General features: G+C 38.0%; 1 protein-coding gene across 2 annotated transcripts in view; it reads right to left on the reverse strand.

The window, feature by feature from the left end:
• The window catches only part of WDR70 (WD repeat domain 70), a 295765-nt gene extending 270193 nt beyond the window's left edge, over positions 1 to 25572 (reverse strand). The window contains exons 1-5 of one of the 2 annotated variants that reach the window (XM_030331030.1): positions 25450 to 25572; positions 25287 to 25352; positions 23177 to 23260; positions 14024 to 14144; positions 4920 to 5118 (exon numbers count right to left, since the gene is read on the reverse strand). In XM_030331030.1, coding sequence (XP_030186890.1) covers positions 4920 to 5118; positions 14024 to 14144; positions 23177 to 23260; positions 25287 to 25352; positions 25450 to 25474 — 495 coding nt within the window. In that variant the 5' untranslated portion in view covers positions 25475 to 25572. Of the gene's footprint in view, positions 1 to 4919; positions 5119 to 14023; positions 14145 to 20677; positions 20745 to 23176; positions 23261 to 25286; positions 25353 to 25449 lie in introns of those variants that run through there. The other variant, XM_030331039.1, reaches the window with a different exon arrangement.
• Positions 25573 to 26344: the final 772 nt, after the last annotated feature.

The raw sequence follows: 26344 nt of genomic DNA on the forward strand, positions 1-26344 counted from the left end.
AATGTTAGTTATGATAGACATCCAAAAGACATTTTTCTTCTTGGAAAAGAAACAAGGAATCTCCCACTCTTGCCTTATCTCCCTTCCAAAAGTTTAGTTAATCAGTTAACAATGCCAATAAACTTTGCATTATCCATTAGTGCACACTTTATTTTTATTTTTTTTTTTTAAATTTTTTTTTTCAACGTTTATTTATTTTTGGGACAGAGAGAGACAGAGCATGAACGGGGGAGGGGCAGAGAGAGAGGGAGACACAGAATTGGAAACAGGCTCCAGGCTCCGAGCCATCAGCCCAGAGCCTGACGCGGGGCTCGAACTCACGGACCGCGAGATCGTGACCTGGCTGAAGTCGGACGCTTAACCGACTGCGCCACCCAGGCGCCCCCCATTAGTGCACACTTTAAAATTAAGGCTGTTATTGGTACACTTATCCACAGCCTTGCTTTGACTTGCATATTATCAGCATTTTCTTTTACTATATTTGCAAAGAAAAAAAAAAGGTACACCATAAAAAGACTTAATAATTTTCTTTCAAGAGACATGACATGTATAATCTTATAAAAAACCAGAAAACTAAAAAAACCAGAAAACTAAAAAACAAACAAAAACAAACAGAAAACTGTTATTCAGTCCCCTGATACGCTTTAATTACAGCCATGAAAGGCTAAAGCTTACAGACAAGCTTCTGAGTCCCACACCTTGGCATGCTTTTACTTCTTTGCCCAGCTGCACTTCAGGCTTACTCACACATCAGTTCCATGTCAAAAGTTTGGCCTTCTTTATCAACTTTCCATTCTAGGCAAGTTGACTTTCGCATCATCTGGAATCTAATCTTGTATATATTGCCTGTGTTCCTGCCATTTACTCTTCACAGACAATATGTGGCCTATGTGCACATGTCCATCAAAATGTAACCCTCTACAAGGTTCATTCAAATTCCACATCTTCCAGAAAGGTGCTCTTCTCTGTACTGATCTCTACATTTGTTCTCAGAAGCCTTATCTTTCCACCTCCCCCTTATGAGAAAACTCAGCCAGGTGCTATTCATATGACATTTCACCACCATATCATATACTTGCATACATTTGAGCCCTCACTATAGCAATTTTTTTTCTTACTCATAACACCCTTCTTTTTTCCATTCTCTGTCCTCCAGCTTCTTGTCAGCCTTGCAAACCTGTGTTAACCAGCTGAGGCTACCATAACAGAATACCACAAACTACATGTCTTAAATATCAGAAGTTTATTTTCTCATCATTCTGGAAGCTAGAAGTCCAAGACCAAAGTGTCGGCAAATTTGATTTCTGTTGAGAGCTTTCCTCCTGGCTTTTAGATGCCTACCTTCTTGCTTTGTTATATGCAGACCTGGTTCTCTGGTGTCTCTCTTCTCTTTTTTCCTCTTATTTTATAAAAAAAAAATTTTATAGAGAGAGCATGAGTGGAGGATAGAGGCAGAGGGGGAGGGGAGGGGTGGGAGAGGTGGGGGGGAGAGAGAGGGGGAAGGGGGAGGGAGAGAGAGGGAGGGGGGGGGAGAGAGAGAGAGAGAGAGAGAGAGAAGGAATATTTCAAGCAGGCTCCATGCTTGGCACAGAGCCTGACACGGGGCTCAGTCCCATGACCCTGAGATCATGACCTGAGCCAAAACCAAGAGTCAGACGCTCAACTGACTGGGCCACCCAGGTGCCCCAGTGTCTCTCTTCCCATAAGCACACTAATCCTATAACATCAGGGTCTACCCATATGACCTATAATTTAACCTTAATTACTTCCAAAGAGTCTCACCTCCGAATGCCACACTGGGGGTTAGGGCTTCAACATATGAATCCTGAGGGCACACAAACATTCACTACACAATATTCTCACATTTCATGATCAACCTAATTATTACCTACTCTGTGAACTACTCAAAATAATTAAGCATATCTTTCTCATGTCCATAGCATATTGTGACCTAGATGTGACCTTCTTATTGCTTCTGGTTTATCTTTGTGTGCTTGAAAAGAAAATGTTAGATAAGGATTCTATATATATATATAGAGAGAGAGAGAGAGAGAGTAGGGAGAGATGTATATATATAAATGTATATATATATACATTTATATTGTCCGGTACTATACTCTTACTAATTGTCTTAACAATTTCTGAATCTCCCATTATGACTGTAGATTTGTCTATTCCTCCTTATAATTCTGTCAATTTTTGCTTTGAATATATTGTGTTAAATTCATGGAGATTAAGAAAGGCCAAATTTTCCTAGAGAATAAACTTTTCCTTTTAGCATTAAGTAATGACACTCATTTTGCTACTTTGACTAATTATGACATAAAGATTATTTTGTGTTACATTAGTTTTATAAGACTAATCAGTTATCTTTTGGTTAGTATTTTCCTGCTATAGTCACAGAGCAGAGAGACATGGAGCCCAACACAGGGCTTGAACTCACAACCCTGAGATCAAGACCTGAGCTGAGATCAAGAGTTGGACACATTATTATCCAACTGAACCACCCAGGCGCCCCTATTCCTTTCTTTCAACCTTTCTATGCCAGTACATTTTGGGTCTATCACTCATAAACAGAATATATCTAAATTTTTTAAATCTAATCTGAGAAATTTAAGTGGCAAGTTGAGTCCACTTACATCTACTGTGAATACTGATACACTTGCATTCACGCCTACCACCTTATTTTGTGATCTCTATTTACCAAGATTTTCCTCTACTTCATTTTTCTCCTTTCCTGTCTTTTACTGCAACGATTGAGTTGTCTTCAAAGGCATATCAAGAGCATTGCAGTGGAAGTGGTGCAGACAATAAGGGGGTGCATTGTCTGTAAAGAACCTTAAAACAATATTAAAATCAAGTGAAGATGAGTCTGTTTTCCATTATCACCATTTGCTGGCAGTTCTAAAAATGTCAGTTCAGAAATGTGTTTTTTGTTGCTTTTTACTATGATTAGTGCTGAGTTTTGATAATATATAAGTCTCAAATTAGCAAATTTTTATTATTTCAATAAGCATACTATACATGCAGTTGATTTAGAGAACTCCCAGTTACACAGTCTGTACCACATACATACGCATACATACTCATGTACTTATGTTTACAGATAATGTTGAGTGGTTCAGAATCATTCAAGCTTACTTTAAGGGTAGTTTCATATCTCCAATCCTTGTTGTCTACACATTTCTGCATTTAAACAGCAGATTGAAAACAAAGTGATATATTAAGACAAAGAAATAATACTTGAGTATCTTCCATTCTGTTATTCTTTGAGGAAAAATAAAAGATGGGAGACTAGGTTGGCAGAAGAATCCAAAAGAGCAATGCTTGAACACCTGAATTGTTTTCACCAAAAACATTCTAAAGCAGATAATTTGATGATAATATTTACCATAACCTAGCCATTTTCTGATTTTTATGGAAGAAATCTTTAGAAGTTTTTATCAAATGTATTAGAAAATGGTATTTTTTCTAGAAAAGACATTTTAGTGAAACCAGGTATTTTTTAAAAGCCACTAGAATTGATATCAAGATAAAAAGAGATATGGTCAACACTGCAGTTTCAGAAATCTATTATAAAACACAATTTTTTTTTCAACGTTTATTTATTTTTGGGAGAGAGACAGAGCATGAACGGGGGAGGGGCAGAGAGAGAGAGGGAGACACAGAATCGGAAACAGGCTCCAGGCTCTGAGCCATCAGCCCAGAGCCCGACACGGGGCTCGAACTCACGGACCGCGAGATCGTGACCTGGCTGAAGTCGGACGCTTAACCGACTGCGCCACCCAGGCGCCCCTAAAACACAATTTTTAATAAAACTGCGAAATTTATCCTTATGTGCCTCTTTTTTTTCATTTCACATACATGTGCACAGACACACGTGTATGTGTGCACATGTGTATATATACATACACCTGTCATTTCATGAGAAAAAAATTTTTCAAAATTAAAAGTTTTCTTTGATCAACTATGAATAGATATAGATTGACAAATTTTGTATACTGGGTACTGAACAAGAATATGCAAAGAATGCCCATTTTGTGAAGTCACTGACAGATTTGCAAAAGTTGTTCCTTTTCTGACCATCATTTGTTTCATCTCATAATCATTACTGAAAATAATCTGTCAGAGGATGACATTAAAAAATTATCCACTCCAGGTGTCAAATACATAAAGTAAACCAGTGGCTTTCTTTATGTTTTCTTTTACCATTTTGGAGGTTATACAATTTGTTTCTATTCTTTGGGTAACTACTCTTAAATTTTTAACTTGCATACTTGACTTAACCTAATCTGAAGTTAACAAATATCTCTAGCTTCCTCCCAAATAATACAAGGACTTCAAAATGAATGAACTGATTCTACTCTCCCATCTTCCATATTATTGTTTACAATAATTTGAGATCTACTTTGTTTTTATATCCCCCCAAATTTATTCACTAACATTATGTACACTCAATGTTATGTATATTTAACAAAATTGTATTCCTTTTTTTTTAAGTTTATTTATTTTGGGAGAGCGTGAGCGCATGCATGCACACAAGCAAGGGTGGGGAAGAGAGAGAGAACGCGCAAGAGAATCCCAAGCAGAATCCTGACTGCCAGCATGGAGCCCAACGCAGGGCTCAACCCCACAAACTGTGAGATCGTGACCGACATCAAGAGTTGGACGCTTTACCCACTGGACCACCAGGTGCCCATTAATTCCTTTTTAACACATTGCTTCTTATTGTCCATTTATTATTTTTGAGTAACACTGCCTTGTTCCTGAAGTACATCCTTTCAAGTTCTTTCAACAAGGGCTATCAGTAGTACACTCAAAACTATTCCTTATTTGCTCTCACGCATGAATAACAATTAGCAGGGAACTGATCTCTACGCTATTCCAATGAATTGGTAAATTACTACTGAAATACTTACTTCCTCCTCCTCTGAATCACCGTCATCATCATCATCATCATCTTCGGCATCTTCATAAAGAGGTGGAGGTAAAGGACCAACGATATCTTCCTCAATATGATTACCTGGTTCTTTCATCATTTTAAGAGGTAAAGGAGGGCCAATTAACTCATCATCAGAAGAACCAGAACTCTCTTCACTTTCACTGCTGCTTGTATCCCTGAAAATACAGAAACAGAAACTCTTTGCCTCTACTGCAACAAAGAACACTCTAGAGATAGTACTGATTTCCCAGGAAACTCTGCCTCTCCTTTTAACAACTAAGTTTTTATTTTAATTAATTAATTAATGTGTAGTTTGTTAAAATTGTAATTCAGACATTAAATGTGTAAATCAGGTATTATTTTATCTTAAGAAAGTAAAAGTTTCTTTTATCTACTTACCCTAAACATAAAGTCAGAGTTAAAGGTCACAGCAATTATGTTACGGGCCCCTGAGATAATCCTCACTCACGAAGAGCCAGCAGAACTGGGATGTGGGAAAAAACTACAAATTACTATATCCATAAGAAAGAAAACCACTGAGGTAACCAATCCCTCTGTTTCCTATATCTGAATCCAATCACTGTTTTTACCACAGGAGCAAATAAAGGCAGCCATGTAAGAAAGTTAGTATTACTCCCATAAGGTTTCAATATATTTTCTGAAACACAAATTGTTTCCCAATTTTTATTCAAATTTGTTGAGTTGCTAAAATGTTTTATGTAGCATCCCTGGATTCTAAAACTGTCTTACTGTAAGGAGCATCACACTGATTCTCAAGGTGTTTTTCTACCCAGCACACCAGGGCACCATTACGCAGTTGCATTGAGGTCTTTATCACGCACCTCTAGGCATTCTGAAATACACCACCATCCACCATATGCCTCCACTTCCCATCCCATCCCAAAGGGTTGAGAATTGTGTTCATAATTGTGTGCATTAATCTATCAAATATTTTATAAAACTCAAAGTATTATTGCCCTCTAATAAAGTATTTCTAGTTTGTAAGCTCCATTAAAACAGAAATTTCTGTGTGTTGTGTTCATTGCTGTCTCTAGCACCTAAATGAGGCCTGACGTAATTAATAGGCACTCAATATCCACTGAAGAAAAAAAAAATGTGATTTTTCTTTTTATTTTCATCTAAGATCAATATTGAGGGGAATACATACTTAAACACTTATCCACATACAAAGACAGGAGCAAGCAAACCTCCACGAAGAGCTTCTCTTTGTTTTTGCAATGGTTTAGCTCGTGGTTCTCCAGCCCTACAGGCCTTCTTTCAAACCATATAGGTTAAGCTTGGTCCAGCATGAGGGTCTTTGCACTTGCAGTTCCCTCTGCTGGAACTGATCATTAAATGGCCTCTTTCTCATCTTTCAGGTCTCATCCCATGTCACCTCCTCAAAGAGGCTTTAATGCCCCCCCCTTTCTTAATCTTCAAACACATCCCATCAGTCACTATTATCTTCATTCTCTTAGTTTATCTTTATTAAATACCTCACTAAGTTATCTTATTTGATTGGTTACTCAGTTGTTTACAATCTGTTATCCATCTCCTCAAATATCCCAACAATATGAGCTCAGAGATCTCATCTGACTCCCTAATTGCTGTATCCCCAGTGCCGAAACCAGTGCCTAACCCACAATAGATGTTCAATAAATAACAGCTGGATGACTGAATACATTTTTATTAAAGTAGTCACACTCCAAAATTTTCTCCCTTGTGATTAAAATCACAAATTCCCAACTGTACTAGTTTAGAAGTCGCAGACTTTCTTAATGCAAAATTATTCAGAGCACAGAGAGCTCTAACTAAACTGTTAATCTTTAGCACCAATGCTTTAACTGAATTAACTAGTTCAGAAGCAAGCACTGAACTGACAACTACATGAAGCCATGTTGATTCCACGGCTGATTATGCAGTCCTAATACCCACATGAAACTAGATGGAATGTATCAGCTTCTATGCAGCTTCTAAGTCCATTTCTGTCTTTTTGCTTCTAATATACACAAGGCAAAAAAATAAACTATTTTAACATATTTTCAATTTCTGAAAAACAAAGTCTGTAAAATTATGCCCAAAAATGTCCGTGACAGAAAACAGAGCACATTCCATGTTTAAAATATGCCTTGACTCAATGTGGTGCCAAAATATGAACCAGATCCTGAGAAACAATATGCATCTGATGAGAAAACAAAGGAGTCAAAACCTAACATTTTTCTCAGCTGACTTTTTAAAAGAGAGCTTAGCTAAGCATTAAATAAGATGTGTAAGTATACAATTTCAGTTTAGAAATTAAATTCATAAGCAAAATTCATTATTTCTGGTACTAATTTCTTTAGAGAAAATGCAAATGTCTGAATGATTCCTATCTTACAAATTATGAGTACATCAATATTTCTCTCCTATCCTGCAGCTATATTTCATTGAATAAATGACATATTTCTTCCCAGTATTTGATTTGAAGGGCAACTTACATTCATATACTATTTCTTTAAAGCCAAAAAAAGGGGGGTAGTCTTAGGGACGCCTGGATGGCTCAGTCAGTTGAGTGTCCAACTCTTGATTTCAGCTCAGGTCATGATCCCAGGGTTGTGGGATCGAGCTCCACATGAGGCTCTATGCCGAGTGTGGAGCCTGCTTGGGATTCTCTCTCTCCCTCTCTTTCTTTCTCTCACCTTCAGCCACTCTCCCCTGCTTGCACATGCTCTCACCCTTTCTCTCTCTCTCAAATTAAAACAAATGTTTTAATTTATTTTTTAAGTTTATTTATTTTGGGAAAGAGAGAGTGTGAGCAAGAGAGGGTCAGAGAGAGAGGGGGAGAGAATCCCAAGCAAGCTCCACACTGTCAGCGTAGAGCCAATGCGGAACTCCAACTCACAAACTGTGAGATCACGACCTGGGCTGAAATCAAGAGTCAGGTGCTTAATCGACTGAGCCACCCAGGCACCTACCAAAAACTTAAATTTTTTTTTAAAAAGTGGTAGTCTTAAATGACTACCTTCCTCTAAAACAAATTTTAACAACATTGTAGATTTTTTAAAAAATTATTTGGGGGCGCTTGGGTGGCTCAGTCGGTTAAGTGTCCAACTCTTGATCTCAGCTCAGATTTGATCTCAGGGTCATGAGTTCAAGCCCTGCATTGGGCTCTGTGTTAAATGTGAAGACTACTTAAAAAAATAATAATAATGAATAAAAAATAAAAATGGTTAAAGGACTTCAATAGTTATTTCTCCAAAGAAGATATATAAATGGCCAATAAGCACATGAAAAAATGCTCAAAACCTTTAGACATTAGGGAAATGAAACTAAAAACTACATGATACCAATTCACACCTACTAGGATGACTATATTAAAAACATAACAAAACAAAATGGAAAATAACTAATGACAAGAATGTGAAAAAATTGGAACCCTCGTACATTGCTGATAGGAATATAAAATGGTGCAACCACATTGTAAAACAGTTAGGCAATTCCTCATAAAGAAAGTTAAACAGGGGTGCCTGGCTGGCTCAGTCAGAGGAGCATGCGACTCTTGACCTCAGGATCGTGAGTTCGAACCCCATGTTGGATGTAGAGATTACTTAAAATAAATAAGGGCACGTGGCTGGCTCAGTCAGTGGAGAGCACATGACTCTTGATCTTGGGGTACTTAGGTTCAAGCACTACGTTGGGTATAAAGATTACTTAAAAATACTGGGGCACCTGGGTGGCTCAGTCAGTTGAGCATCCAACTTCGGCTCAGGTCATGACCTCACGGTTTGTGAGTTTGAGCCCCACGTTGGGCTCTGTGCTGACAGCTCAAGGCTTGGAACCTGCTTCGGATTCTGTGTCTCCCTCTCTCCCTGACCCTCCCTTAAGTATATATATATAACTTAAAAATATTTTTAAAAATGAATCTTAAAAAGTAAGTGAATAAAAATTAAAAAAAAAAAGAAAGTTAAACATAAAATCACCATATAACCCATAAATTCCACTCCTAGGTATATACCAAAAAGAATTAAAAGCAAAGACTCAAAAACATACGCTTGTACACCAATGTTCATTACATTCACAAAACTCAAAAGGTGGAAACCCAAAAATAGTCAGTAACACATGAATGGATAAACAAATTGTGATATATACATACAATGGAATACTATTTAACCATTTAAAGGAATGAAGTTCTGATACAAGAACTTTGAAAACATCATCCAAAGTGAAAGAAGCCAGATATGAAAGGAAAACAGTGTATAATTCCACTTATATGAAATATCTAGAACAGGTAAATTTCAAGGAGACAGAAAGTATATCAGTGGCTAAGAGGAGAGAACAGTGAGAAATCATTGGTTAGTGGTCAAATTTCTGCTTGGTGTGTAAAAAAATTTGGAAATAGAAAGTTGCCACAGTAGAAAAAAATCAAGACAGTGGTAAAAGGTTACAATTTAGAAATATGAAGGTAAATAAAAGATGAAAAACAAAAAAATTTAAGTAGTTTTTTTCTGGAAAGTAAGAATCATGAACAGGGAAAAACAATGCTTGACTTCATAATGTGTATAAATTCTTTGACAAAAATTTAAAAGATCAGTGGTTGTTGGGAATTAGGGGGAGGAAGGAATGAAAAGGTAGCGCACAGAGGATGTTTAAGTCACTGAAACTACTCTGATATATAATGGTAGCTACATGTCATTACATATGTGTCCAAACCTACAGAATGTACAACATCAAAGACTGAACTCTCATGTAACTATGGATTCTGAGTGATGATGATGTGTCAGCATGGGGTCATCAATTGTAACAAATGTATTGCTCTGGTAGGGGGGTGTTGATGATGAGGGAGGTAGGAGGACAGGAGCTATATGGAAAAAAAATCTCTGTACCTTCTGCTCAATTTTGCTATGAGCCTAAAACTAATCTAAAAAATAAGGCCTTGGGGAGCCTGGATGGCTCAGTCGGTTAGGCATCTGACTTCGGCTTAGGTCATGACCTCACTGCTTGTGGGTTCCAGCCCTGTGTCTGGTTCTATGCTGACAGCTCAGAGCCCGGAGCCTGCTTCAGATTCTGTGTTACCCTCTCTCTGCCCTTCCCCCACTCATGCTCTGTCTCTGTCTCTCTCTCTCAAAAATAAACATTAAAAAATTTTTTTAATTAAAAAATAAATAAAATAAAAACTAAATCCTATTAAAATTAAAAATAAAGGGACAGGGAAAATTGATTAGCCATATGGAGGAGAAAATAAAATTGGATTACAACTTCACATTACTCACAAAAAGCAATTCTGGATTGATTAAAGACATAAATGTTAAATACAAAACTTGATAACTTCAAGAAAAACATAGGAAGTTTTCTTTATGATCTCAGAGCAAAGACTCATTTCTTTTTTCTTTTTTTTAAGTTTATTTATTTACTTTGGGGGAGAGAGAGTGCGTGTGCAGGAGCACGAGAAGGAGAGGGGCACAGAGAGAAAGGGAGAGAAAATCCCAAGCAGGCTCCATGCTCAGCAGCTCAGCACAGAGCCTGACACAGGGCTTGATCCCACAACCGCAAGATCATGACCTGAGGGGACATCAAGAGTCCGACGCTCAACCAACTGAGCCAAACAGGCACCCCAGGACTCCTTTCTTAAGCAAAACACAAAAACACAGAAGAAAAGATTAATAAACTAGAGTACATTAAAATGTGAAACTTGTGTTTATTTAAAAAACACCATTAAAAAATTAAAAAAATTATAATAAACCATCAAGCAACCCAGTATAAAATCTGACAGAAGATACAGTTCTTTTTATATCTTCAGAAGAAAAATATCTCTCCAAAAAACTTTTAAAATGATGCACAACTACACTAGTAACCAGCAAAGTGCAAAACGAACATCATAAGGCTATTACTTCACAATAATCAGATTGGCAAAATGAAATGTGTAACAATAATGGGTGTTGGCAAGGATGTGGAGCAACAGGAATTCTTACACTCTGCTGGTGGTAATGTAAATGGGTACAAACTCTTCAGAAAATAATTAAGCCAAATATAGTAAAAGTAAGTATGTACTTAAAGACCTAACAAGTCTACTACTAGATACATACTGTAAAGAAACTTTTGCACATATAAAACAGAGGATGGCTACAAGGCAGTAAAAACATAAAAAATGTCATAATAATACAGAAAAACAGCAACCTAAACTGACTAGACAATGGAAAAAAATTAGTGTATTTCTAAAAAGAAAACCAAACTGCACTGAAAATAAACTATAACCTCACTTGTGAACATGAGTGAATCTCAAAAACCTCTTGGACTAAAAAAAAAAAAAACAACAACACCAAAGTGAAAAAAAATCCAAGACAGCATTAACAGCATCAATATAAAATAAGAAATCATGAGGCCCCTGGCCTCAGTCAGTTGAGTATCTGACTCTTTATTTCAGCTCAGGTCATGATCCCACGGTTTGTGGGATCGAGCCCCAAGTCAGGGCCCTGACAGTGCAACGTCTTTTTGGGATTCTCTCTCTCCCTCTCTGCCCCTCCCCAACTCAACACTCACTCACATGCATGCACTCTAAATAAATAAGTAATTTTAAATAAGAATCATATAAAACACATACTGTTTAGGAATACACTTATACCTAATAAACTATTTAGAAAAAAAGGAAGTAAGGGTAAACAAAGTAAAGATTTCCCCTGTGCAAGAAAGAGAAATATGAGCAGAGAGAGGACTTCAAAGACACCAGTAAAGCTCTATACTGTCTCCCAAGCTAGGTGTTCACTTCATCATTCTCTCTACTTTAAATGTAGGATATACAGAGCTTTATATGTATAATATACTTCATAACAAAAATTTTTTGTTTAATTAAAGGGAAAAACAACCCTGACTTTACAGTGTCCATAATCTTATGAAAGAACGCACAGCAGAAACAGTTTACATAATAGTGTATAAGATGCTAAGTGCTATACTAGAAAGGTTGTAAAATATGCAAAACAATATTATGTATGTCTTAGGGATACAAAGATACACAATAACATTATAAAGAGATACATAAAAAAATTTTAAATTTAGAAGATTGGTTACTTCTGCCAAGAAGGGAGGGGGTGGCAATGGAAGGCAGTTCTGAGAAGTGTTCACCATAACAGTAAAAGTTTACTTCTTAAGTTGTCTAGGGATACTGTCCTTTATCAACTTTTGAAAGTCTTAAATACTTCATAATAATTTCTCACTTATAATTTAAAGTAATTTTTATTAAATCTAGAAAAAAAAGAGAATAGCATAATAATCTCATATCTGAGGGACAATAACTGCCTAAGAAATATATCTTAGAGAGCCTACCTAAGTGGCTCAGTCAGTTAAGTGTCAGACTTTGGCTCAGGTAATGATCTCACGGTCCATAAGTACAAGCCCATGTCGGGCTCTGTGCTGACAGTGCAGAGCCTGGAGCCACTTCTGATTCTGTGTCTCCCTCTCTCTTGACCCTCCTCTCCTGCTCGTGCTTTTTCTCTCTCTCTCAAAAATAAATAAACATTAAAAAAAATTAGAAACGTATCTTGAATAAAATATGCTCAAACACATGAAAACAATGTTTGTACAATGAAATGTGATATAACTGAGATTCTTTAAAAGCTAGAGAATGTTGGGGCGCCTGGGTGGCTCAGTGGGTTAAGCGTCCGACTTCGGCTCGGGTCATGATCTCGCGGTCCGTGGGTTCGAGCCCCACGTCGGGCTCTGTGCTGACAGCTCAGAGCCTGGAGCCTGTTTCAGATTCTGTGTCTCCCTCTTTCTCTGACCCTCCCCTGTTCATGCTCTCTCTCTGTCTCAAAAATAAATAAATGTTAAAAAAAAATTTAAAAAAAATAAAATTAAATAAAATAAATAAATAAAAAGCTAGAGAATGAGAAAAAATATCAAATCCAACAAGTTTATCAATATAAATTATAAGGTCCAAATTCAAGTGGAGAAAGAAATGATCAGATTTATTTTTTTAAAAAAAATACGTAAAAATCACAAGAAAACTGCATAGCCTTATAGCAATTAAAATTATGCAGAAATTCGGGGCGCCTGGGTGGCACAGTCGGTTAAGCGTCTGACTTCAGCCAGGTCATGATCTCGCGGTCCGGGGAGTTCGAGCCCCGCGTCAGCTCTGGGCTGATGGCTCAAAGCCTGGAGCCTGTTTCCAATTCTTGTCTCCCTCTCTCTCTGCCCCTCCCCCCGTTCATGCTCTGTCTCTCTCTGTCCCAAAATAAATAAACGTTGAAAAAAAAAATTTTTTTTTTTAAATTAAAAAAAAAAATTATGCAGAAATTATACAACTTCGAGTTGCCTCATTGAAGAAAAAAGTCATTTAACAGTTTCCTCCCACCTATATGTTCTAGCATTTTGTCCTAGTACGTGAAAACCATTATCAAAAGGGCCTTTAAAAGTCCTTAACTAATGTTGGGGCGCCTGGGTAGCTCAGTCAGTTAAGCATCCAACTGCAGCTCAGGTCATGATCTTGAGGTTTGTAAGTTCAAGCCCTGCATCAGGCTCTGTGCTGACACTCAAGCCTAGAGCCTGCTTTGGATTCTGTGTCTCCCTTGCTGTCTGCACCTCCCTGCTCATGCTCTGTCTCTCTCTCTCTCTCTTGCAAATAAACATTAAAAAAAACATTTTTAAAAGTCCTTAACTAATGTGTACTTTCTCATTTATCTAAAAATGTGTATTTGTTTACAAAATTTGAAGAGAATTCTTTTTAATTATGGGCTTTCTCTTCCCTAGGAAAAAGGTCACCCTGTCCCTTCTCAGAACCAGTAGAGACTGCTCCCCCTAGTGCCAACACATAGTCATTGTGGTGACTGACAAAAGAAGCTCTCACTTGCTTTATATTTCTGAGAAAACTAAAATCTGATAGTGTTTACTTGCTGACCTCTAATTAGAACTGAAGATCTTTAATTAAAAAAAAAACTGAAGATATTTTTAAAAAATTTCTTAGAACAAAATCTCTATCCTCTTTTTTCCTTTGCAATGACTACCAGTTTCAATTATCTAAGATAATCAATTATCTAGATTCAATTTAATCTGAGATTAAACACCTAAATGGGAGCGATAATTTAATAGAATCCTTTTGAGAAAATCAAGCACCTGGAAGATGATTTAGAGCAATCTCTGACCACATTTGAGCCTGAAGATGTTGGTTCAATATCTTCATTTTGCCTTCTTAATTCTTTCTCTCTGTTCATTTCTTCCTCTTTTTCTCTTGCTTCTGAAAAGATTAAAAAATTTTCCAACAGTTACTCTTCAAAATTTTTCACTATTAATAAAGGCTAAAAATTAACATAGTCACAGAGATGTAACTTAGAGTGGTCCCAGTAACAGCAAAAAATTATCAACCTACATGTCTAACAATGGGAAAATAACTATTGTAAACCACGATAATATAAAATACAGTCAATAAAATTAGTGATGGAAAATGTACAAATCTGGGAAAAATAGTAACAGATGCACTAAGCAAAATTAGCATGTGAATAGCATATGAACCACAATGTACTATCTAAAAAGATATGGGAGGAGTCTGGCTGGCTCAGTCAGTGGAACATGTAATTCTTGATCTCGGGGTTGTGTGTTTGAGCCCCACATTGGATGTAGAGATTGTTTAAAAATAAAGTCTTCAAATCAATTAATTAATTATTAATTAATAAAAATAAAATAAAAAGATGTGGAAGGTTATAAGTAAAAAAGTATCTAAAAGTAAGATCTTAGGTAATTTTACTTTCATTTTCAATGTTTACACTATAAACAGAATTTTGTTCATTCCTAGGTCACCTGGGTGGTTCAGTCAGTTAAGCATCCAACTTTGGCTCAGGTCATGATCTCATGGTTCACAAGTTCAAGCCCTGTGTCGGGCTCTGTGTAAAAAAAACATTTTGTTCATTTCTGAATTCCCACACTGGATTTGTGGTCAAGGACTTCCCACAAAAACCATGAGAAAATTTCAGATTTCTAGAGTTATTACCTTGGAAAGACAAAAACAAATATCCAAAGAAATTAAATCTTTTTCCTCTGATAATCTCACTCTACAATTGAGGGACACATAGGAAGGAAATTAATTATATGAACAGTCTGGTTCTTAATTACCATGATCCTCAATAACTTAAGATAATCTTTAACATTTTTCCTTAATGATGAAAAAACAATACACCCAAACTTAGGCACTATTAAAGGGTACTTATTAATTGGAATGTTGTACTCTTTAGGGTCTTTTGTTGCTAGGACCTGGATGATGAGAAACAAGGAGATAACAAGCGTCAACAAGTAACTAGATATCCTCTGAATTCAAACAAGGAAGATTAAACTCTGCAGGAAGAGGTAAGGCAAATACATACTACAGCCCTAGTTTGTGTTCATATTTTTTATGCTCACCACTGGGCTAAGGTGACTTAGAAGTTGACAATTCTGCACTCTGATGCTGAGGTTGAAAAAAATAAAAAAGAGGAAGATAATGTCCTATAAGAGCTGCCCCGGGGCACCTGGGTGGCTCACTCAGTCAAGCGTCCCATGTCAGTTCAGGTCATGATCTAACGGTGGGCAGGTTCAAGCCCCTTGTTGGGCTCTGTGCTAACCAGCTCAGAGCCTGGAGCCTGCTTTGGATTCTGTGTCTCCCCCTCTCTCTCTGCCCCTCCCTGCTCAAGCCTATATCTGTCTCCTTCAAAATAAACATTAAAAAACATTTTTTTTTAAAGAGTTGCCCTCCTTGGCTCCTACCCTCATCCTGCTTCTCCAGTCAATCCCTCTGTACTCTACAGGGTGGGAGGAGAGGGGTTCAGGGGTGAAAAACACTTGGACATTTGATCCTAGGCTCAGGTCTTGGGCAGTTCTGACCTTACTCAGTAAACAGTACCTCAGCATACATTATTAGCTAGCCAACAACCATTTCTCCCTTTTTCCCTTGCTCCGAAAACCACAATTTTCTCCCGATAAGAGCAAGTGGCTTCAGCAGATCCTGGGCCCCTCCCGCCCAGAAAGGATTAAAACTTGATTCCAACTCAACTTTATCACTCTTGTCAGTGGCTGTTTTTTGGAACTGATGTGCCACACTAATACTAGTCAATTAAGATCTGAGGAGAAGTCAGCTGGAAGAAAACTTGAAAAAGGTTTTCTTACTTCTTTTATTTATTTTGAGAGAGAGAAGAAGAGAGAATCCCAAGCAGGCTCCACTCATCCCATGACCTTGAGGATCATGACCTGAGTTGAAATCAAGAGTCAGTTTAACCAACTGAGCCACCCAGGCACCCCTTACTTTTAAAACATATATCAAACAGTATCCTTTCAGCCTGTGGAGGTGGTCATCTGCATGTAACAAAATTTCACTTACAATTTTAGGTCATGAGAATATACCCAGCTTGGGACAAGCCAATACCCTACAACTGGCAAAGCAGAAAAAGAGGGAAAAAACTTAATATTCTTCAGGTCAGGACTCAGAAGATGGAAGAGCCCCATTCCAGAGTTATTGTCATGTGCAACAGTACATTTTTCTTAGTTGTGCCATTTTTATTTTTATTTAAAAAAATTTTCTTAATGTTTATTATTTATTTTAAGAGAGAGAGAGAGAGAGAGACAGAGCATGAGCAGGGGAGGGGCGGAGAGAGAGGCAGACACAGAATCCAAAGCAGCCAGCACAGAGCCTGACGTGGGCTCAAACTAAGGAGCCACGAGATCATGACCTGAGCCAAAGTCAGACACTAACCATCTGAGCTACCCAGGAGCCCCTTGAGCCATTTTTAATTAGGTCTTCTAGGACTTCTTGCAAGTAACAAAAAGTATCTTAATAGCAACCTTAATTTAACAAAAATTAGAGCAGCTAATACTTAACATGGAGCTAACTATGTATGAGGTATTGTTTTAAGCACTGCCTATAAATTAACTCTTTTAATCATCACAACGACCTCTGAAGTAGATATTATTTTTTTAGCTTTATTGAGGTATACGGTGACAAATAAAATTATAAAAGATTTAAAATGTACAATGTGATATATATACATATACATTATGAGAGGATTCCCTCCATGGAGAGTGAATGACCATATCCCATCATCTCACATATCTACCTTTTTTTTTAAGTGAGAACATTGAAGTTTTACTCTCCTAACAATCTCAGTTACACAATACACTTGAAGTAGGTACTATATTCTCACTCTACATTTGAGAATCTAAGCCATTGAAAAGTCAAGTAACAAAGCTATAAGTCCCAAAACAGTAAATTGAGCTCCAAAACTGGATCTTTCTGAGATGTGACCAGACTTTCTTAAGAGACTAAAATTATCCAATGAGCACCACCCACCTTAAGTAACAATTTGCCTGCCTTCTCTCCAAGAGGCAATAAAGCCCAGCCCTTCACTGCTGCTTGGCCAGACTATCCGGAAACTGGCCCACCCACCTGTTCACTAGAGTTCCTCAGCAGAGGATAACTACTCCAACTACTTGTCCCTAGTGAAGCATCTAATTTTTAAATTTAAAATTTTAATTTTTCAACACTAGAAAGGATCTTCTTTTTTTATTTATTTTTTATTTTTTCTAATTTTTGAAAGTGTTTTTACTTATTTTTGAGACAGAGAGAGACAGCATGAGCAGGGGCGGGGAGCAGAGAGGGAGACACAGAATCTGAAGCAGGCTCCAGGCCTCTGAGCTGTCAGCACAGAGCCCGACACGGGGCTCAAACTCAGAGTGTGAGATTGTGACCTGAGCTGAAGTGGGACGCTTACTGACTGAGCCACCCAGGAGCCCCAACACTAGAAAGGATTTTCTAATCAGAGAGGTTCTTGCCATCACCTGATGCTTCATTAAAGCAAAGGATAAAGATAAAAGGGGGATTAAGACATTTTAGTGGAAAAAAAATTTTTCTTCCTCATGGTTAACTGAGGACAAAAACCAAACCAAACAGAATTCAGTAGTCTATAAACTCCCTGACAGAGGGTATCATTTCATGCACTTTGAACCAATGTGGAACCAAGCACACTGTAAGCACTGTAAAAATGCTCTGTATCTTCCCTCAACCAAAATGAATTAATCTACTACCCAACACTTAATTTTATACTTCCAAGCACCTCATTTTATGTCTCTGCCTTCAGTTATCAACTATGGACAGCCATTTCTGCAAAAGCCCCTCCAAATGTACGCAATTTTTGTCTAGATTACCAGCAAACTATCCAAAACCTCCATGTCCTATCTGGGCTGATTCACACAAACTGCAGACTCAAAAGAATGTAATTCAGCAGCTGAAAATCTCAGAGCCAATCATTATAGCAACCACTTAACTTGAAGAAATGAAACTTAAAAATAAAAGAAAACAAAGGGGTTCTTGGGTGGTGCAGATGGTTAAGTGCCCAACTCTTGATCTCCATGATCTCAAGTTTGTGAGTTCAAGCCCTGCATCAGTCTCTGCACTGATGGGCGTGGAGCCTGCTTGGGATTCTGTCTCTCCTTCTGACCCTTCCTGACCTTGTGCTCTCTCTCTGTTTCTCTCTCAAAATAAATAAACTTAAAAAAAAAAAGTAAAAGAAATAAAATTACCAGAAATAATAGCTAAAATAAATGTTCTCTAATCATGATACTCTTTTTACCCACGGGACTTAAATCTTGCTAAATGTTTTTGTTATTCTACTTTAAAATAATTCATTACCCTACAATTTCAGTATAAATTTACATTGAATTATTTTTTTAATGTTTATTTATTTTTTGAGAGGGAGAGAGCACAAACAAGAGAGGGGCAAAAAAGAGAGAGAGAGAGAAGAGACACAGAGGATCCAAAGTGGGCTCCGTGCTGACAGCAGTAATCCTGATGTGGGGCTCAAACTCAGGAACGATGAGATCATGACCTGAGCCAAAGTCGGATGCTCAACTGACTGAGTCACTCAGGTGCCCGTAAATTTTAAATATTTAATTGCCAAAATTACCAGGAAGTAAAGAATAAGAACATTTTACTACATTTATGACGTATCTCCTTAAATATTTAGGGATATAACCATTATGTACCCAGCTCTGTTAGGCACTGCAAAAGTGAAGAACAAAGTTCTTACCCTTAATACGTGAACAATATTACGATAAAATCTATAGTATTTTTTAAAGTGTCATGGAAACAAAGCCATTATATCCAAACAGGTTTTTAAAGAACACCTAGTGGGGTGCCTGGATGGCTCAGTTGTCTGAGCGTCCGACTTCAGCTCAGGTCATGATCAAACAGTTCGTGGGTTCGAGCCCCACATTGGGCTCTGTGCTGACAGCTCAGAGCCTGGAGCCTGCTTCAGATTCTGTGTCTCTCCTCTTCCTGCCCCCCCCCTGCTCACGCTCTGTCTCTCCCTCTCTCTCAAAAATAAATAAACATTAAAAAAAAAAAAAAAGAACACCTAACAAAAAGTAAAATATGAGGCCTTAAATGATGAGGTAGTATTCAACCAGGTAGAGAGACATTTCAAGTACACCGGAGGGGGAAAAAAATAAAAACCTTTAAGCTTCTCTAATTTCTAAAATGTACAGGACAGATTTTCTTTTCAGGATCATTAAATCATCCATTGAAATCATTTTCAAATTCTTTCATGTTTTTTTTTCATTTTTCCAGTTACATAACTGAGAAAGTTCATAAATCATCTAAAACATAGGCACAACCAAAATAAGCATTTGAATAAAAAAAAATTGGGGGGGGGGCGCCTAGGTGGCTCAGTCGGTTGAGCATCCAATTCTTGATTTCAGCTCAGGCCCTGATCCCAGGGTCGTGGGATCAAGCCCTGCATCAGGCTCCTTGCTAAATGTGGAGCCTGCTTAAGATTCTCTCCTCCCTCCCTGTGCCCCTGTCCCCAGCTCACAATCTCTCTCCCTCTCTAAAAAATAAATAAAATAAATAAATTTTTAAAAAGAAATCTTTCCTCCCCACTTATGTCCTCATAGTATTACAGTCCTAAAAAAGGACCTTTTATATGACTTAAACAAACTTAGAGCTTTCAAAAAATTTAAAAACTTAAAAAAAAAAATTGCACCACTACTATTTCCTGACATTTTAAATAATGCATACTTTATTGAGGTTTTATAGTAATTCATCCTTTCTACTAGGGCATTTACCAACCAAACAGTTCATATTCATATATACAAACTCGCTATTAAAAGGGACCAAAGTTTTTATTCTCAAGTTTCATGTCAATGCTCACAGACTCCACTCCAAGCACAAGATAAATTATGCCCATATCAGTTTTTGAACTTTCAAGAAAAATAAGGCAAACTTTGGATTCATGTGTTGAGATCAGGGTAAAAACAGCAGTCTGAGGATATAATACTATATCCAAGTCCAACAATACTAAATCAAGGAAGTTCAATACATTTAATTCATCCACAAACATCACAGAAGAACTTGGTCCTGAGATAACGTTTCAAATTTTAAAAACGTAGTAACTCTTCACTGTAAGTACTCTCAGGTGCTAAACGCATATGTGCTTTTACTAAGAAAAACTCTAGCAATTAAAAGTGATATTTTAGGGTGCCTGGCTGGCTCAGTCTGTTAAGCATCTAACTGCAGCTCAGTTATGACTTCATGGTTCGTGGGTTCCAGTCCTGCACTGGGCTCCACGCTGACAACTCAGAGACCGGAGCCTGCTTTGGATTCTGGGTCTCCCTCTCTCTACCCCTCCCCTACTTGTGTGAAAGGAAGGAAGGAAGGAAGGAAGGAAGGAAGGAAGGAAGGAAGGAAGGAAGGAAGGAAGAAAGAATAAACAAATAATAAATAATAAAAGTGACATTTTTCAAGTACTTAACTGTTTAAAAAGTACTATGCCCGGGGCACCTGGGCGGCTCAGTCAGTTAAGCATCTGACTCTTGATTTAGGCTCAGGTCACCATCTCAGAGTTTGTGAGATCGCGCTTCATGTGGGGCTCTGTGCTGACAGTACACAGCCTGCTTGGGATTCTCTCTCTCCCTCTCTCTGTATCTCCCTCACTAGCATGCATGTGCTCACTCTCTCTCTCTCTCTCTCAAAATAAACTTAATAAATAAATAAATAAATAAATAAATAAATAAATAGTGCTATGCTCAACATCTTAATCCTTTCAAGAACCCTCTAAGGAAGACCTTATTATCACTTCCACCTAACAGACAAAGAAATTAAGGCTCTAAATTTGAAAATTCATCCAACATTATCTCTAACCTGATGTGTGACTGACCCTCAAACCTAGGTCCTCCAACTCCAAATCCCAAGCTCTGTATCCATACAAAGGATTTTAAATTTTTTTTTTCAACGTTTATTTATTTTTTGGGACAGAGAGAGACAGAGCATGAACGGGGGAGGGGCAGAGAGAGAGAGGGAGACACAGCATCGGAAACAGGCTCCAGGCTCTGAGCCATCAGCCCAGAGCCCGACGCGGGGCTCGAACTCACGGACCGCGAGATCGTGACCTGGCTGAAGTCGGACGCTTAACCGACTGCGCCACCCAGGCGCCCCCATACAAAGGATTTTAAAACATTCTCCAAAGAAGCAGCGTTTTTCAAAAGGCAGTATTATAGTTCCAAATTCAATTTAACCTTCTCAAGTATACATTGAGAACTTATCTTGCAAGGCATGGTATAGGGAACTATAGAACTTATTCAGGTGAATAAGACAATCTCTGTGCCAAATGTTTCGTTATCACATGCTGAAAGAGGTAAATACAAGAATGCGATACTATAACAGTATAAGCATTCACTAAAATGTTTAAAAATCAAGCGGTTAAAGCATTTGTAATAGGCCTCAAATACAAAATGTCTTTGTATCTTGTCTGATGATACCAAATTATTTAATATTTTTAAGTATGCTAAGGTAAGAGGATCGGGGGGCACCTGGATGGCTCAGTTGGTTGAGCATCCGACTTTGGCTTCAGGTCATGATCTCACAGTTCACAAGTTGAGCCCTGCATCAGGCTGGCTGCTGTCAGCACAGAGCCCACTTCAGATCCTTTATCCCCCTCTGTCTCTGCCCCTCCGCAACTTGTGCTGTCGCTCAAAAATAAACATTTTTTTTCAAGGATCTGTATCTCTTAAAAACATATACTAAAATATTTACAGGTGAAATAATGTCTCAGATTTGTGCCAAAATAATCTGAGAGGGGAAGTAAATGGAAATAACACCAGCCATGAATTATTATAGTACTTAAATCCATGTGATAAGAGTTCATTACTATACTTTGTGTATTGTGTGTGAGATTTCACATAATGACAGTTTTCTTAATAGTATATGTACATAGTGGGCCTCTCATCACACACACACACACAAAAAAAACCAACTTATTCTTGCAAAGACCAAAAAAAATCACATGAAGCTCACTTTCCAAATATAGGTATTACTGCTATATATATCATTTTAAACCAAAAAGGACAACTGGCAGAAGAACAGTCACTTAAATTTGTCTAAAAGTCCTATCTCTGATTTCTAGCCCGTTTTACTCTATCAGGATACATCTATTCCTTCTCCAATGTAACAACGATCTGATTCAGATCCAAAGAAAGCAGTAGAGAAGTCAGTCTACTTGGAAGACCCGAAGGCGCTTTCCAGAATTGCCAACCACCTGGTATCAAACCAGACAGTCTGGAAATTAAGGCCTTCGTTACATGTGTGATACAATTCATTAATGCAGGGGTTCAACAGCAGCAGCCACATTCACTGTATGTCTCAATTTTCTAAACTGAGTCAACACTCAGTGGTGTACACAGCTCTGAGTGCCACCTCTCGCCCAGCCTTCCAAATACTGGTTCCGCTGTAAGCAGGAAAAGAAAAAAATGAAATGAAAATCAGATAAAGGTGAAAGGAGAGGTAATAAAGAAACTGCTATTCTGATTCTTACAAATTAATTTAGAATCCTTGCTTGTTCATAGCACACACTTCAAAAGATTTTAGCGCCCAGGCTTTCTTATCCTACTTAGATGCAACTTTTTACGTTAAAAAAAAAATAATAACCTCTGCTTCCAAAGGAACAAACACATGTGATCTTTTAACAATTTTGAATTTTTTGTTTTTGTTTTTTTTAGAAAGAAAGCGCACGGGAGCGGGGCCGAGGGAGAGAGAGAGAATCTTAAGCAGACTCCACACTCAGCACGTAGCCAGACAGAGGGCTGGATCCCACAACCCTGGATCATGACCTGAGTCCAAATCAAGAGTCCTGGATACTCAACCGACTGAGCCACCCAGGCACCCCTTTCTCAGTCTTCTATAATTGTCGATATACTTGTTTAAAGCGCGTACAGGATTTAAACCAATAAAAAAAAGGACATAACTGTACTTCTTACCCAGTGTTTTCCGACTTCTCTCCACAGCCGTTCTTCGTGTTTGTTCAAACATTGCTTCCAAATCAAATGTTCGAGCTTTTTTTCCTAAACAGAAATAAGTAACAGACTGTGATCTTCTTGCACTAAGCTGGGCAAACTTTAGGTACTCAAATACTTATAACCATTTAGTCTGTTTCATTTATAGTGTGGCTACAAGATAAGTATCTAAGAAGAACAAGTTTATTTCAGGGAATTTTTATTGACAGTCTCATCATTAACCAGCCAACTTTCCCACCCTCCTCTAGTCCCCTGGACTCTACCCCTTAAACCTAACACTGCTGTCATAGGCAGAATGGAGAATGTTCACACCCTAATCTCGGGAACCTGTGAATATGTTATATTACACAGCAAAAGGGACTTGGTAGATGTAATTAAGATTATGGACTTTAAAATAGATTATCCTGGTTTAAAACAGAAGATTGTCTTAATCTAAATCACAGAAGCCCTTGCAAGCAAAGATGCAGAACAGATACAGCAGAAGTCAGGAGATATAAAGTGTGAGAAGGACTGGAAACACTACTTCATTTTAAGATCAAGGCAGCAAGATGACAAGTAATTCAGGTACCTTAAGGAGCTAAGAGACTCCCACCTGACAGCCACTAAGGAAACTGGGGCCTCAACCCTAAAACCACAGGAAATCAAATTCTCACAACAACCTGAATGAGTCTGGAAGCAATATATTTGTTTTCGTCGTGTTTTTTTATAGTAATGTCTACTCCATGTTAATAAGAATATGGTAAAAATGTCATTCTTACGTGATACTGACTTTTGTATAAATTGAAACAAACTTTCTGAAGGGCATTATGACAAAAATGTATCAGTTTTAAAAGACATATACCCAAATTTTGGTTACTTTTTAATATTTATGTGTTTTATTATAGTCCATTCTTTAGAAAACTACCTTATGAAAATACACAAAAATTCCTTTTACAAGACATGAAAGTTATTTATAAAAATATTAACTTTAGTATTACTGAAAAAAATTAGAATTAGAAACTATGTAGGAGAAAGTTTAAAATATTACAAATTATGCACTTATATTAAATGGACTACTATTCAGCCATTTTGGAAGAGCATTTTATAACATGGGAAAATCCTTAGAGTATTAAGAATTAAATAAAGCATATAATTAAGAGTAATATAAACCTGTACATACATATGATCTTAAGTTTCTTGATAAATACACAACAGGAAAAACTGGAAAACAAAGTTCTAAGTCTTGATTTCTAGATCACGAGATTATTAATGGCTTTACTTTCTTCTTTCTCATCTTTTGTGTTCTTCAGATTTTCTGCTATTAATATATGTTACTTTTGATATCAGAGAAGAAGCTAAAGAACTGAAACAAAGTAAGTACTGTAATAATACATAAGTATGCAGTATTTTTGCAAAAACAACTACCTAGAAGTAAAAATGTGGCATAAGACATTACCATAATAGATGGTAAATGAACACCAACAAGAGACCTGGACACATTAGCCTGATATCTGTTCTGTCCAAAACCCAAAGAAATGGAAAAACAATTTACGTCGCTTTCTTACAGACAGTAATGTTTTCAACAGATGACTACATCTCTGTTTGAAATGTTTTTCTTTATCTCATAACAAAGGCTCCACAGAGAGATTGAAGTAACGATGCCGGGGAAGAAAAGCTTGAATCAAAAAGGATTTAATAACCGTTATAATATCACTTAACGGCTCACCTGTTACCAGAAAGGCCATCTCGTTACAGACCACGGTCAATGGTTAGCTCTCAGTCTCTGGACACAAAAAGACAACTCCCTCCACCAACCAATACCGTCCACCACGTGGGTCAGTCACAAAGCTACCTTTCTCTCTTACAAGGCTTTCCACTCGTGTCACCTGAGCTGGTCCCAACAGACAGGCAAAAATTGGAAAATGGATGGAGAATACCCAGAAATTGTAAGGTATACACACTAGAGTTAAAGTAACTAGGACTTGGCACAGCGGAGGGTGCGGAACAGAGGTGACAGCTGGGCCTCCCCTCTCAACCTGCGGTTCTTAAAACCTGTGCAAAAGGAGACGGAGCTAAGCGTAAGGCAGTCACTTACCGAACCCGGTGAAGCCCATGGTGACCGCCAGCTGCGGATCCGGTCCCGACGCGTCGGAGCCTGTCACTGGGGCAAGAGGAGAAGGAGGAGACCTCGTTAGTGCGGCGACGCCGGCAGCCGCTGGCCCTCCCCACCCTGCCTAGGATCGCCCCACGGAACCCACCTTCACTGGGCCCGGGGCGTTCCATGGCCGGCCGCCTGCCGCAGTACGAGCCACAGCCACAGAACAGGCAACTGCGAAAGACTCCCGGCAAAACCAGCAGGAACTATCGCCTTTCAGGTACTGCGCCGCCTCCGGGGCCAAGAGCGTCACCTTCCGCGAAGGGATCGCGGCCCCCGGAGCTGCGCCGCCCTAGCGGGCTGGCGGGGCATAAGCACCGCAGAGACTACCTGCTAACTCCGCCCACCGGCTGGGAACATCACCTAGTTTTGTCAACAGCCTTTCTTTTCTTTTCTTTTCTTTTTTTTTTTTGTATTTTGTAGATTTTATTCAATGACTGTATACTATTGGTATACTAAGCATCTAGAAAAGATAGAGAAAGAATGAGTCCACAGGTCTTTCAAGGAACAAGTAAACCTGTGGAAGCCCTCAGACTTTATTTCTCAATCTTGGCTGCATATTAGTATGCAAAACACCCGGAGAGGTGTTTTGTTTTGTTTCATATTTTTTATTCAAGTATAGTTGACACACAAAGTTACACTAGTTTCAGACATACAGCATGGTGATTCAACTAATCTGTATATTGTGCCCACAAGTGTAGCTACCATCTGTCACCATACAACACTATTACAACACCATTGATTAGATTCCCTTTGCTGTGCCTCTTATCTCCATGACCTATTCATTCATTCCATAAGTGGAAGCCTCTGTCTCACACTCCCTTTCCCCTCTTTTGCCCAACCTCCTTCCCTCTGACAACCATCAGTTTGTTCATTGCATTTATGGGTTTGTTTCTGCATTTTGCTCATGTGTTTGTTCATTCTTAGATTCTACATATGAGTAAAATCGTATGGTGTTTGTCTTTCTTTGTCTTATTTCCCTTAGTATAATACCCTCT

Source organism: Lynx canadensis, chromosome A1 (assembly GCF_007474595.2).
Source record: "Lynx canadensis isolate LIC74 chromosome A1, mLynCan4.pri.v2, whole genome shotgun sequence".
NCBI classification, from domain to species: domain Eukaryota; kingdom Metazoa; phylum Chordata; class Mammalia; order Carnivora; family Felidae; genus Lynx; species Lynx canadensis.